Source organism: Lytechinus pictus, chromosome 8 (assembly GCF_037042905.1).
Source record: "Lytechinus pictus isolate F3 Inbred chromosome 8, Lp3.0, whole genome shotgun sequence".
NCBI lineage: Eukaryota > Metazoa > Echinodermata > Echinoidea > Temnopleuroida > Toxopneustidae > Lytechinus > Lytechinus pictus.
In genome coordinates, this window is record NC_087252.1 from 3,398,533 (window position 1) to 3,411,409 (window position 12,877).

At 38.4% G+C, this 12,877-nt stretch overlaps 1 protein-coding gene and 1 long non-coding RNA gene across 2 annotated transcripts; both read left to right on the top strand.

The window, feature by feature from the left end:
• The first annotated feature begins 826 nt into the window (after positions 1-826).
• Positions 827-3,074, top strand: LOC135154846 (uncharacterized). The gene is made up of 3 exons (XR_010294270.1): positions 827-903; positions 2,180-2,312; positions 2,873-3,074. It is a non-coding gene; the product is annotated as an uncharacterized LOC135154846 (long non-coding RNA).
• A 5,651-nt stretch (positions 3,075-8,725) lies between these two features.
• Positions 8,726-12,198, top strand: LOC135154847 (uncharacterized). The gene is made up of 2 exons (XM_064103045.1): positions 8,726-9,025; positions 10,812-12,198. The coding sequence occupies exons 1-2, from the start codon at positions 8,969-8,971 to the stop codon at positions 12,057-12,059; spliced, it is 1,305 nt and encodes a 434-aa protein (XP_063959115.1). The 5' UTR covers positions 8,726-8,968; the 3' UTR covers positions 12,060-12,198.
• The last annotated feature ends 679 nt before the right edge of the window (positions 12,199-12,877 follow it).

Genomic DNA, 12,877 nt, shown 5'->3' on the forward strand with positions numbered 1-12,877 from the left:
GATCTCGATGTGAACTGAGAATTCCTCTCTCAAAATAACTGCAAACAGTTCATTGACGGCGGGTAAATAATTCCACAGAAGATGAATATTCCAGGTAGAAATAAAGTCTGCTCTGACATAAAGTCTGGCATGAAACTCTGAGTTCTGCTCTGATATGATGATGTCCTTGAAGAAACTGCAGCTTATATATACAAATTTCATCTATTCTAGAAGCTTCTAGTATTCACTCTTCTGGAAGCTTCTGGTATTGTCTTTAAAAAGAACATTCTGCCCATTTCAAGAGTAGTCTACATTTAAAACACTCTTGAATGACCTCATTGAAAACAACAATGTCAACAAAATAGCTTTTCCTATTGTCCATTTCCACTACCAAAACAAGTCTATTATAAAGCAATCTCTATTCAGAAATAACAAAGAGTACTCAAAGTTCTATGTTATAAATATCCTTAAAGAGGAAATAACTAAATAAATGAATGTAATTGCTTTTACAATTATTCTTATATATAACACCTCCCCCACCGGGGAAAAGAAAACTTTACTGTAGTAAAGGTTTCTTTAAGATTACTTCTTGTTCTTAAACTTTTCAAAGTCATCTTGATAAATCATTTACAATATTGTGTACAGAGGTATAGTACTTACAAACATATGTGTGGCGTCGCGCAAAAACCAGACTATTGGTGAGAGACAATAAATGCGCTAGGACGTCATTTAAATACGCGTGTCATCAAACTTTTGTTTGGCGCGCGTTGCGAGGAAAAACAAAACAAACAACCCGCGGGAAATAAAAAAAAATGTCAGGCGCATTTTTATTTTTTAGAACTGAGGATATCGGCTCGATATATTTGGTGGCGGGTTCGGATACATGTTGATTGAATTTAATTCCCTTGGCTGAAATCCATGAAGGTAAGTTAAATTATGTTGCAAATTGAGTTGTTTTGTTAAATTCATTGATAATTGCGATGCGAGGAACATGGCAACTAAACACGTGAATGTGAATTTTGTGTTGCGTGTTTATGTGGATCGATCGAGAGACTGAGCTTTTTTAGGAACGACTTTAAACGTCAAATTACATGCGACTGCTGCAGCGATTCGCGGTATTTGTCCGGGACTTTGACGGCCTTTTTAAGATCTAACTTATGTATGCCTAGGCTATCAACTAGATCTAGATCTGCACGTACTTAGATAGGCCTTCGTTACATACTTGTAACCATTTAAGTTAAATCTATCACATGCAACAAGTTTGTAAAAAATGTATATAAAAAAATCAAAATTGGACAAGGAGTAAAGGAGCTATGATAATTTAAAGATATGGATTTCGGTGAAACAGTTCTATGCATGTTTTTATGAATTTACTTGACAAACTGATGCAAAGATGTCTCACCTTGTTACATGAAATTATGTTTGTTCTATCCCCCCCCCCCTCCAAGACTAGATATTAATTAATGCAAAAAGGTGACATATCATTCACACACGTATGACCAAATAAAATAAGTATGATTTCATGTTTTGTTATAAGAAAAGTTAAAGTGGGGTGTCATCATCAGCCCATCTAACGAATATTTATTAAGACGTGCATATAACTGTTTTTATAATGCATGAAAAACCCTTTTAGATCTAGTTGTTATCAGATTTTGATGAAATTTGCAGCATTTGCTTACATTTGATGAAATTATTTTCAGCTCGGAGTACCCTTTTAAATCGGTTAATTATGGACATTTTTCAAATCCCCTCTTCTAACAAAATTCTTATTTGTCGGACTTCTGATTTCAAATTTGTTTTTTTTTTTCGGAGGGGGTGGGGTCTATTTGGTATGAGCTTCACCAAAGCTGTGCAAATGATATCGAAATTATAACTAGAAAACAGATTGTCACAATTTATAAGAAATTTATTCAAAAATAACAATATATTTTGGGGGCGGGTGTGGGGGGTATTTCTTATTTTTTTCTACAATCTGGTCGAGCTACATTACATGAGGTTCGCCAACTTTCTACACAAAATCATTCAATATTATTTTAAAAAATGAAAAGACATATTTTTGAAAATAAAAATAAATTATAGTTTTACTTGTTTTTTTTTTGTTTTTTTTCTTAAGTAGTGTTTTTTTTTAAATAAACTTTAACTCTGAAAATTTGTTAACTAATTGGCCTTGTTTTCTTTCGTTGTGTTAAACATGTTAAAGGCACGGGATCTACAGAGCAACTATATTAGTGCAGTGAGGACAAGACATCTCAGAACCAACATACAGCTGACAGCAGCCCTTCAAGAAGTACTTTAAGACTCTGTTATGGGATTCACCATTACCACAGCTTCAGGTAGCTTTCCATGCTTTATCCATATTCTATATGGAAATAGTGTGCCAGTTTTTACTTTATCATGTCAGTTGTAACCGATTTTTCCACGAATTAATTGCCGTTTTATAAGATATTGTTTTAAAATTTATTTTACCACTATTAGTACATGAAATCTAGAATTATGGAAAATATAAAAAAATATAAAATGATAAAAACAATAAAAAATGAAGAAAAAAATACAGGATTTGGATAAAAGCTCATGCAGAGAAAGCTTTTTGCAAGTGATATATCAAATTAAACATTTAAATATGAACATCTCATGAATTTTGGAGGGATTTTTTTACCCAATAATAGTTAAATCTTTTTTTGGTAGAAAAATATGACATCAGGGAGTACTTCCACCTTTTATTAGAAATACAAGTAACATTTACACAAAGCCAAAGAGTGAAAAGTTAATGTATTTTAAATATCATGTTGTTGATAAATGTCCATGAATCATGAAGAAATGAGAGTGTAATGTGACTGTTTTTATAACACATTATTATCGGTGAACTTTTCAATTGCATTCATCAAACATGTAGATTTGAGTCATCGGAACGTGGCATTTTTAAGACTGGAACATGAAGAAAGCAAACAATGCAGAGGAAGAAAATTATCCCCTTTGGTGAACCCTGCTGACATAGTCTCTCAGATACTCCCAGATAAGCTATCAACTGGATTTTCCAAATAGAGGGAATATGATATATGGAAAGATCTTAGATGAGGACAAGGCACCTCGCGGCCTCCCCGGAAATTGAACAATGAATACATCTTTTACTTTGAATGAACAAACTCTGAAGTTTTTCGATAAAAAAATTAAACTTAATTTGTAACGTTTGCTAACCCATTAGAAGGATGTCATTGTAGAAAATTGAAATGTGGTAAGTTTGCTGCTGTATTAAGAAGTTTGTGATAATGTTAAACACACACACTAAGGAGAGATTATCGTGTTTTATATAATTTTTAGTGCAAATTTGGACAGTGGAGAGCGATGCACATTCCTGAGTTTTGCTAATACTGCTGCATAGAAGAGAGTAAATGTATGTAGTCTCTTCCATATCAAGAATTAAACTCTGATATTATTTTTTTATTCAAGCATAAGATGTTTACAACGCATATCATTACACACGTGTACAGAGTGTAGCAGAGAAAAGATGACTATGTATTTGTGAGTATTTGTTAGTTATAATACCTGTCGTATTAATATGTGGAGCCAAGTTTTTATGCACAGTTTTATTCTTCTTTTCAAACGAAGTGACCTAAAAAAAATCCTTCAGTGATCCAGATAATTTGGCAGCAATTTGTGAAATATATTTTCATGACTACCCCATCCCTAAAAAGAAACCAAATGTGGCCCATTTCATTAAATATGGATATGATCCCTTGCTCGAATGAAAAGTACCATGAAAACAGTGAACCTTCTGCTTCCTGATTCGCTAGTTCAATGAAAGTTGATATTTCATCAAGAGTTGCTGTCATATTAAATCTTTATGAAATGTAGCTCGCATCAGCTTTTCACTATTGTGTATTGCCACCGAAAAAACTTGGTTTTGCAAAATTGAATTTTCTTTGTGGTTATTTTCCAAAGCTTAAGCATGATTTTCTTTAGATTTTACTTTGCGAGAAAGTGAAGTATGGACAAACAGCATGGTGGTGTCTTTTTTTTGGGGGGGGGTTAAGGGCAGGGACAAATCTAGGATGGAGGTGGGCAGGGGCTTTGGCCCCACTTTTTTTCCCCAGAACGCATGTATAAACATGTAAAAAATTACCATTTGATTGTAATTTTTTTTTTGCATGGACAGCCCCTCCCATTTTCAAAAAAATGTTCTGCGGCGCCTGTGGGGGTGGGCACCCCCCAAAAAATGATAAGCTGCCCCTCCCCCCCCCCCCAACAACAAAAAAATCAGATGAATAACCCAACCCCATCTTCCCCTGGTCATTGGATCTGGGAACCTCCTCTCATGTTAAAACTACGCGCTATGACGAACTATATATAGTATGACAAATAGTCTCCATAAGGGTTTTTTGCATGTAATGTGAGTGTGTGGGTGTGGGTTCTAGTGTGGGTGTGGTTGAATATGTAGAATAATTTGTTTTATTGTATTCGCCTAGCTGTGTATATATAAAAATTATGTCTGCACTACAAAAGATCACCTCGCCTATGCCAGGTATGTTGGGCGTTACAAAAGAACCAACATTTCCCTATCATGAAAAGATGAATAATAAGCCCGACTACCATGACGACCCAAACAGCCAGGCAGGGGGGGGGGTACCCCTGATTCAATTGGCCATATCTCTAATTTGAATATGAATTAGACTCTAATATTTTGTATACACATTGTACATGTGTCCATGTACCAGAAAACATTAAAGTTGAATTAAGAAGACGATTCCAAATATTGAGATATTTACATTAATTGCAACCTTACAACCCCCAAAATACTAAGAGGTGATTCGACCCCTCATTTTCTTTTTTCAAAATAGTGAATTTGAACGATTTATCCCTACCCATTTTCCCTGAGTTCGCTCCTGCAATGCCTACCGAGACGGGTGTTCTTTGACTGTGACGTCACCGGGGGGTATTTGGTCCCGGTGCAGTAAACAAGGCAGTGCCGTTTTGTATACTATGCACGTACGCCTTCATATTTACTTTGGTGTCAAAACTTCATTTTATCGCTATTGATTTTATGTGAACGACATTGAAAGGAAGTAATAATTACTCAAGTCATATAGTCAATAATATGTCCTTACATTGATAAAACTGTTCTTCTTTGTAGCGATTTTAGACGATTTTCATGCCTTGTTTTCGTTCGGGACTGTGTCCGTGGCGAAACAAGTCATAATGGAATAAAACTGCAGTTGAAGTTGTATCTGCGAGCCGGAGAACTTGCAAAGAGGAAATTATTAAAAGTATATCTATGGCCGTACTATTATTCCAAATATGTAAATTCCTTCAGAATGATACCATAGACCCTAAAGGATTAATTTCAAGGCGAATAATATGAAATTTGATCGAGATCTTCTCACCAGTCGATAACGTAGCAGACGTCTTATTATGACATATTTATCCGCGTGTGACGCGGAGGTGTGACGCGGCTCTTGCAAAAAACACAATTGGTTGCGGAATTGCTCTGTGCCGACCGGCCGCCCGCTCCGGCGCAGCTAGCTGTCGAGCTACCGTTATACCTTTCTTGCTGTCGATGTCTTCAACTTACTTGCGAATTGCGTTTATGTGTAACGGTGACCTCGACTCTCTAGCGAAATTAAATATAGAAAACAACTCGGAAGGCCTAGACGAATAGTACGTTAGATTCAAGATTGTCCTGTTGAATGAGCTATGAGTGGAAATGATCCAGAGGATATAAAAATGGAGTCAAAGACAAAAGGAAAGAAGAAAAAGACGTCAGGGGATCGCTGCATGGTCATGAACTGCGGGTCGACATACCGGACCACTACAGTACATTCAATGCCTGGGCCTTTGCCAGCTACTGGGGGTAGATTTTCTGCCCTCCAGATGGCATGGATACATTTTATCCAGCTACATAGGGTATTTGACCACACTCAAGTGAAGCACATTCATGTTTGTAGCTTACACTTTGAAAAAACCCAATATGACCAAACACAGCTTCGAATGTTTGAGATGGGACTCCGGAAAAACCCGCCTAAACTCTTGCCAGAAGCTGTCCCCCACATTTATAATCCTGAACCTGCTGCCTCTACAAGTTCAACATCCAGTGAAGCTGTGAGTGTGGCTGCGGCAAGGCCATCGACACAGTCACAAAGAAGAATTCTGCTTGCCTCTGACTCTGCCTCCAAGCCACAACAAGTCAAACGACAAAGAACGTCATATTTCAGAAAAAAGGTAGGTAGATAATGAGGCGTAAGCCAAAGTTTTGTTCATAAGATAAATTTGACTCATGGTAAATAGATATCAGAACATGCACTGATGCAGGATTTTCCCTGTCATGCCTGTAGACGTAAGTGTAAGATCAGAAAGTTAGATAGATATCTAGATCTGAACTCCTAGTCCTATTATTTAGATCCAGACATAATTCATTGCCAAGAATGAATAGCCAATATTTAATCTGATCAAGTATTAGTAATGACTTTATTTTTCGAAAAAAGAATAATGTGATACATAATTTATTGTGTTGTGGGTGTATAGATCGCTACATGTATATGAGGTCAACATATATGGTCGTAGTGTATTAGTGATCATTATTTCTAACCATAAAGATGAAATCTTCTAAATGATTTTTTTTTTTAATATCAATTTCATTTTTATAGGAAGTTGCGGACATCGCGAGGGAACATGAGAAGAAAAATGCTGAGAAAATCACCAAAGATATTCTTGCACGGAGTAAAGGGTGTCAGTACCGCTACTCAGCGAAGGTACTTGAAGGCGTTCCATTTTTTATTTTTACTGTGACATTGCAGGATCTATACCGTAATCTCATGTGATAGAACAACTTTGTAGATAGTGAGAAAACTGATATACATCTTTTTGAGTGCATGTAAAGTTTTTCCTGTGATGATTAAAGATTAAAGATTGCCTATAAAGATGCAAATGTAGCATTCATTTACGTTTTTGCATGCCTATTATGTTTAGTCTCTCAGAAAACCCAAACCAACACCCCCTTCCCCCCAAAATGAATAAAAATTAAGAATAAAAAGGGGAGAGGATATTGTGTTTCCCTTTAAACTCTAACCAAAAATAAAATACATGTAAAGCGACCCCGGGGGGGCCACTTCCATTGACGAGTGGATACCATGCGCGACCATGTGGTCTCGAAAAGCACCCTAAACACGTAATTTCAATATTCTGAAAATGCACCCCTTAACAAGTATTGGCGTGTGAAACCCTACCCTTAACAAGTATTGGAAACAAAACGATAATCTTGGCAAACATTCCCTGAAATGAACCCCTAAACAAGTACAGGAATGTTTTATTGTTACGGGCACTTCGGTCGTCGGCTTTACCTTATTTGGTTTAGTACGACCCCACCTTCTACACCTCGTGCAAATCGGACTCTAAACACGAAGTGTTGGGGCAAAATGGACATCCTTTATAATACATTTTAATTTTGTTTTATCATTCCCGCAAATTCGACCCTAAACACGTAATTTTCCTAGCGAAATAGACACCCTTTTTTCATTATTTTTGTGTTTTTGACACCCTTATCAGAAGGTGACTTATACAACTCGCCAAGGCGCCTTGTCTAAGACGAGAAGGCGAGATGGTGACTTATACAAACTCGCCTAGGCGCTTTGTCTAAGACGAGAAGACAAGATGGTGACTTATACAAACTCGCCAAAGCGCCTTGTCTAAGACGAGAAGACGAGAAGGCGACTTGTATAAACTCACCTAAGCGCCTTGTCTAAGACGAGAAGGCGAGAAGGCGACTTATAAAAACGAGCCTAGGCGCCTTGTCTGATACGAGGTGCATCTTTCTAATTGTTCATTATTTCATGTGCAGGTACAAAGGCATTCGATAAGTTGTCCCAGGAATTATCGAAAACCTACGGAAGCTTAAACGTGCAGCGCGAAGGCGAGTTGTTTAACTCGCCAAGTCGCCTTGTTTCGGCAAAAAAGGCGAGAAGGCGACTTGTACAAACTCGCCAAGGCGCCCTTTTTAAGACGAGATGACGAGAAGGCGACTTGTACAAACTCGCCAAGGCGCCCTTTTTAAGACGAGATGGCGAGAAAGCGACTTATACAAACACGCCAAGGCGCCTTGCTTAAGACGGGGAGGCGAGAAGGCGACTTGTACAAACTCGCCAAGGCGCCCTTTTTAAGACGAGATGACGAGAAGGCGACTTGTACAAACTCGCCAAGGCGCCCTTTTTAAGACGAGATGGCGAGAAAGCGACTTATACAAACACGCCAAGGCGCCTTGCTTAAGACGGGGAGGTGAGAAGGCGACTTGTACAAACTCGCCAAGGCGCCTTGTCTAAGACGAGAAGGCGAGAAGGTGACTTATACAACTCGCCAAGGCGCCTTGTCTAAGACGAGAAGGCGAGATGGTGACTTATACAAACTCGCCTAGGCGCTTTGTCTAAGACGAGAAGACAAGATGGTGACTTATACAAACTCGCCAAAGCGCCTTGTCTAAGACGAGAAGACGAGAAGGCGACTTGTATAAACTCACCTAAGCGCCTTGTCTAAGACGAGAAGGCGAGAAGGCGACTTATAAAAACGAGCCTAGGCGCCTTGTCTGATACGAGAAGGCGAGAAGGTGACTTGTACAAACTCGCCTAGGCGCCTTGTCTAAGACGAGAAAGCGAGAAGGCGACTTATACAAACTTGCCAAGGCGCCTTGTCTGAGGCGAAAAGGCGAGAAGGCGACTTGTACAAACTCGCCTAGGCGCCTTGTCTAAGACGAGAAGACGAGAAGGTGACTTAAACAAACTCGCCAAGGCGCTTTGTTTAGACGAGAAGGCGAGAAGGCGACATGTACAAACTCGCTAAGGCGCCTAGTGTATGCTACGAGAAGGCGGGAAGGCGAGATGTTCAAACTCGTTTGAGGGTAACGCAGCGCAAGTGGAGCAGCAAAATGTCAATAGACTGTGACATGGTGGACGTCAAGACGATTTGCTAGACTGCTAGAAGTGAAGAGGAGCATCATTGCAGTTTTTACATGAGAAATATCGGCAATTTATCATTCAGCATGCCGAGGGCTAGGCTTCCTATTTTTGTAAGTATGGTTGCCAAATTAGGCATATAGAATTTTCTCGTCATTATTTTGATTTGGTGAATTCTATAATATTGTGCTACTCAGATTAAATGGCACTTCTATAACCCGATAAATGTCATGAAACTTTGAAAATGGTCATCTTCTTTTTAATAAGGACGAAGTAGATAGACTGCATGAAGACTAGGTGTGCCACTGATCGAGGTGTACATAATTTTTTAGACAAGGGAGGCGGGATATTAACGACTTTCCTCAACCAGTGCAGTTATTGGGTGTCTGGACAGGTTGGGTATCCGGACAGACTGTTTTCATTTTTCAAAAAACTACATGCACCATTCTACGGATTTCTCAAAAATTATTGTTGACAGTATAAGTATTACAAAGGACAAATATTCAAAATATTTACCACAAATTCATAAATATTTTTCGTGAAATCAATGTGTAAATGTTACAACAGTGGCGGATCCAGGGGGGGGGCACAACAGGCGTGCGCCCCCCCCTATTTTTTGGATACCCCCCATTGAACGTACATGTTAATTCTCGAAAATTTTCGGCTGCGCCCCCCTATTTTTCAAAATTTTCGGCTGCGCCCCCCCCTATTTTCAAATCCTGGATCCGCCGCTGTTACAACTTTATTTTTTATAGGTGTCCGGACACCCAACCCCCATCCTACATACACACATGAAGTACCTGCACACAAAAAAAACTTAGCATAGGCCTGACTGTTACACCGGTAATGTCGCAGCGATGCATAATGTCACACCAACACATCTTATTGAATGGGTCGAGCCATGCGTTTGGAAATTTTGCCATGGGAGAGCAGCTCGAATGTGTGACTTTTTTTGCAAGAAAGTTCTCCATTAACATGAATATGTACACAAAGTACACAAAAAGGTCGTTTTCTTAAATAGAACAATGGGTACTCTTTTCCGCCAAAATGAGGCAAAAATTACACTTAATGAAGGGTACGGGTTTGACGGCTTTAACGACACACCCCGTCGGAACCAAATCATAGCGTACCCATCTGTAAGTCCGTCAACATTACACTTTTTAACATAATTTATAGACCTACACACTTTTTAAAACATTTTGGTGCAGGTCTAGATCTACACCAAAATGTTTTTTATCGGTTTATATTTTTTAGATTCACCAACTGATCGGGTTTATTTGTTGCATGCATGCATATTAGGACCATGCTTATACACCCCTTATGTGTTTTTTTTTATCACGCTGTCCTCGTTAATTATGCTAATATGTGCATATTTAAATTCACATAAAATGGTCATTTTAGTTTCTTGACAGATTGTGTTTAAATTTGGTATAAAAATTATACAGATCTATCATATAGAAGAAAAAAGTCCTAATGTTTTGGGAATGCTGCCCTCCTTAATCATACTGATGTATGCAACTTTGATCAAAATCACATAAAATGCTCCCATTTCTTATTTTTTTGATATATTTTGTTTAAATTTGGTAGATAGGCCTATGACTGCTATTGGTAATGCTGCAACCAATCCAATTTATGTTTATAATGCATATCGTTCCCGGGTCTCTACCCTACGGGGGTCTCTACAACACAAGAGCATGCTTGTCTACGTGAAGGTCAAAGGTCAATTAACAATTAATGTCTCATTTCACTGTTTTTTAACCACGCGCATTTCAAACCCACGTTTTGCGGACGACCATATATTGGACGTTGTACATATTTTTTTTCGACTAGCGTGGATTGGCCCTTCCAATCAAGAAAAAAAAATGTTTCTTATATGTTTGTTTGATTTTTGTCTTTCAGGTGTTCATATTCGCTTCCTTTCTCGGGGTAGCAGGACAACCACCTCCATTCTACACGGCTGCAGCACTTGGCGAGTTGGTGGAAGATTTATCAGATGACCTGATTCAGCACTATTACACTGCGGGATTTACCGCAATACAAATCCTCCTGTTGCTGCATATGCGTCACGAAATTTCCATCGGTATCAGAAGAATTCGACAAATTATTCGACGTCTCAGAGTGCGAAGAGTTGATCGACGGAGCAACGTAAATGACATCATAAATGCCATTACATTTGAATTGCGTGGATCGGGACAAAACCTTGGTTACAGGGCGATGTGGAGGAGACTGAGAATCAGACATGAAATATCTGCTACACAAAGAGTGGTGCGAGAGCTTCTGTCAGCTATGGATCCTGATGGGGTCGAGAGGAGATCGAATCGGCGTCTACATCGACGAAGATACGTTAATAGAGGTCCAAATCACGTCATACATATTGATGGTTATGATAAACTCAAACCATATGGTTTTGCAGTTCACTCTGCTATTGACGGATTTTCGCGGAAGGTATTATGGCTTAAAGTTGGGCGTTCAAATAATAATCCGCGATATATCACACGATTTTTTTTAGACTATATTTCATTAATTAATGGAGTACCTCGAATCGTACGGAGTGACAGAGGAACAGAAAATTGTCAAATTCGTGATGTACAAATTGCCCTTCGTTGGTATCATGACGATGAGTTCCATCGATACAAAAGTTTCATGTATGGGCGTTCAACAAGTAATCAAAGAATTGAATCTTGGTGGGGACATGTTGGGAGGCTTTCATCTCGATTCTGGATTGAACTTTTCAAGCAATTCCGCGATAATGGTGGATTGGACAATACCAATCCAATTCACGTTGAAGCATTACGATTTTGTTTCACAAACCTAATTCAGCGTGACTTGGATCTTGTTGTTCAAGAGTGGAACCAACACCGAATCAGGAGTCAGGCCAATGAAGAATCACCATATGGGATACCGGATTTAATGTATTATGTTCCTGAAATATACGGAGCCGAAGATAACAAGATGCCACTTGCTTATTCACTCGACGAAGTACAGGAAACTGCAAATAATATATCGCTTGATTTTCCACCATACGGATGTAGCCAAGAGTTTGTTGAGGTAGTAAATCAGTATGTCGGTGATGTTCACAATTTCCAGCTTCCTGAATCTGTTGAAGAAGCAACTGAACTCTACGAATATCTTGTAAATCTCTTGTGACTCAAATAATATTAATGATATTTCATCTGGAAGTGTGAGAGATGGAGAAAAAAAACACATCAAGGGAATTAAGTTCAATGTTCTTTTTTTAGGTAATACGCGAGTAATAGGGACCATCAATAACGGCATGTAGATTCACCTAATTAAAAAAAATGAAAAATAAAACATGCAGTCACTCTTGTGAATATTTGATTGTGACTGAAAATCCAAAGCCGTAGCCTCGTGTAATTGAAGCAGACTTCCTCTTGCCGAGGAGAAAAGGCTTCTCGTAAGGAGCTTGTCACAATCAAACAAATAAACAAAAAGCCTTCATAATCACGCGCAGTACTACGGGTGAAACTAAGAAACCTTAAAAATGCACCTATACATGATAGGTGCCTTTTGAGTTCTAGATGAAACATTGATTTTTTGATTGATTGATTTTTTTTTTTTTGTACATATGAGTCGTATTTTGTTAAGTAATCCATCTCATCAAGGACAAAAAAGAGGTTTTGCTGAATGAATAATTCCGATGTTAATGAATGTTAGGCCTATTGTTATTTTGCACATTGCATCATTGATATACGAATCTGTGTTGGGGTTCAAAGAAGTCTTTCTAATCTTTACTATTTGCAGGCGTAAAGCCTATGGTAAATAAAATGTACAGAGTGAGTCATAAATGATGCAACACTTTCTTAATTGAGCATTGTTTTACAAATATGGGATTGACATAGGGTTTGTTACCATGTATGGATAGATGATGTATCCCTTCGTCGTTTGGTAAAATTTTCTTCAATTTTGCTGCTACGGTTGAGCGCACAACAGCTATTGTTTGACAT

Coding starts and splice junctions, on each gene's coding strand:
- LOC135154847 (XM_064103045.1), top strand. CDS start 8,969: ATGAGAAATATCGGCAATTTATCATTCAGCATGCCGAGGGCTAGGCTT. Junction 9,026..10,811: donor GGGCTAGGCTTCCTATTTTT/GTAAGTATGGTT, acceptor TTTGTCTTTCAG/GTGTTCATATTCGCTTCCTT.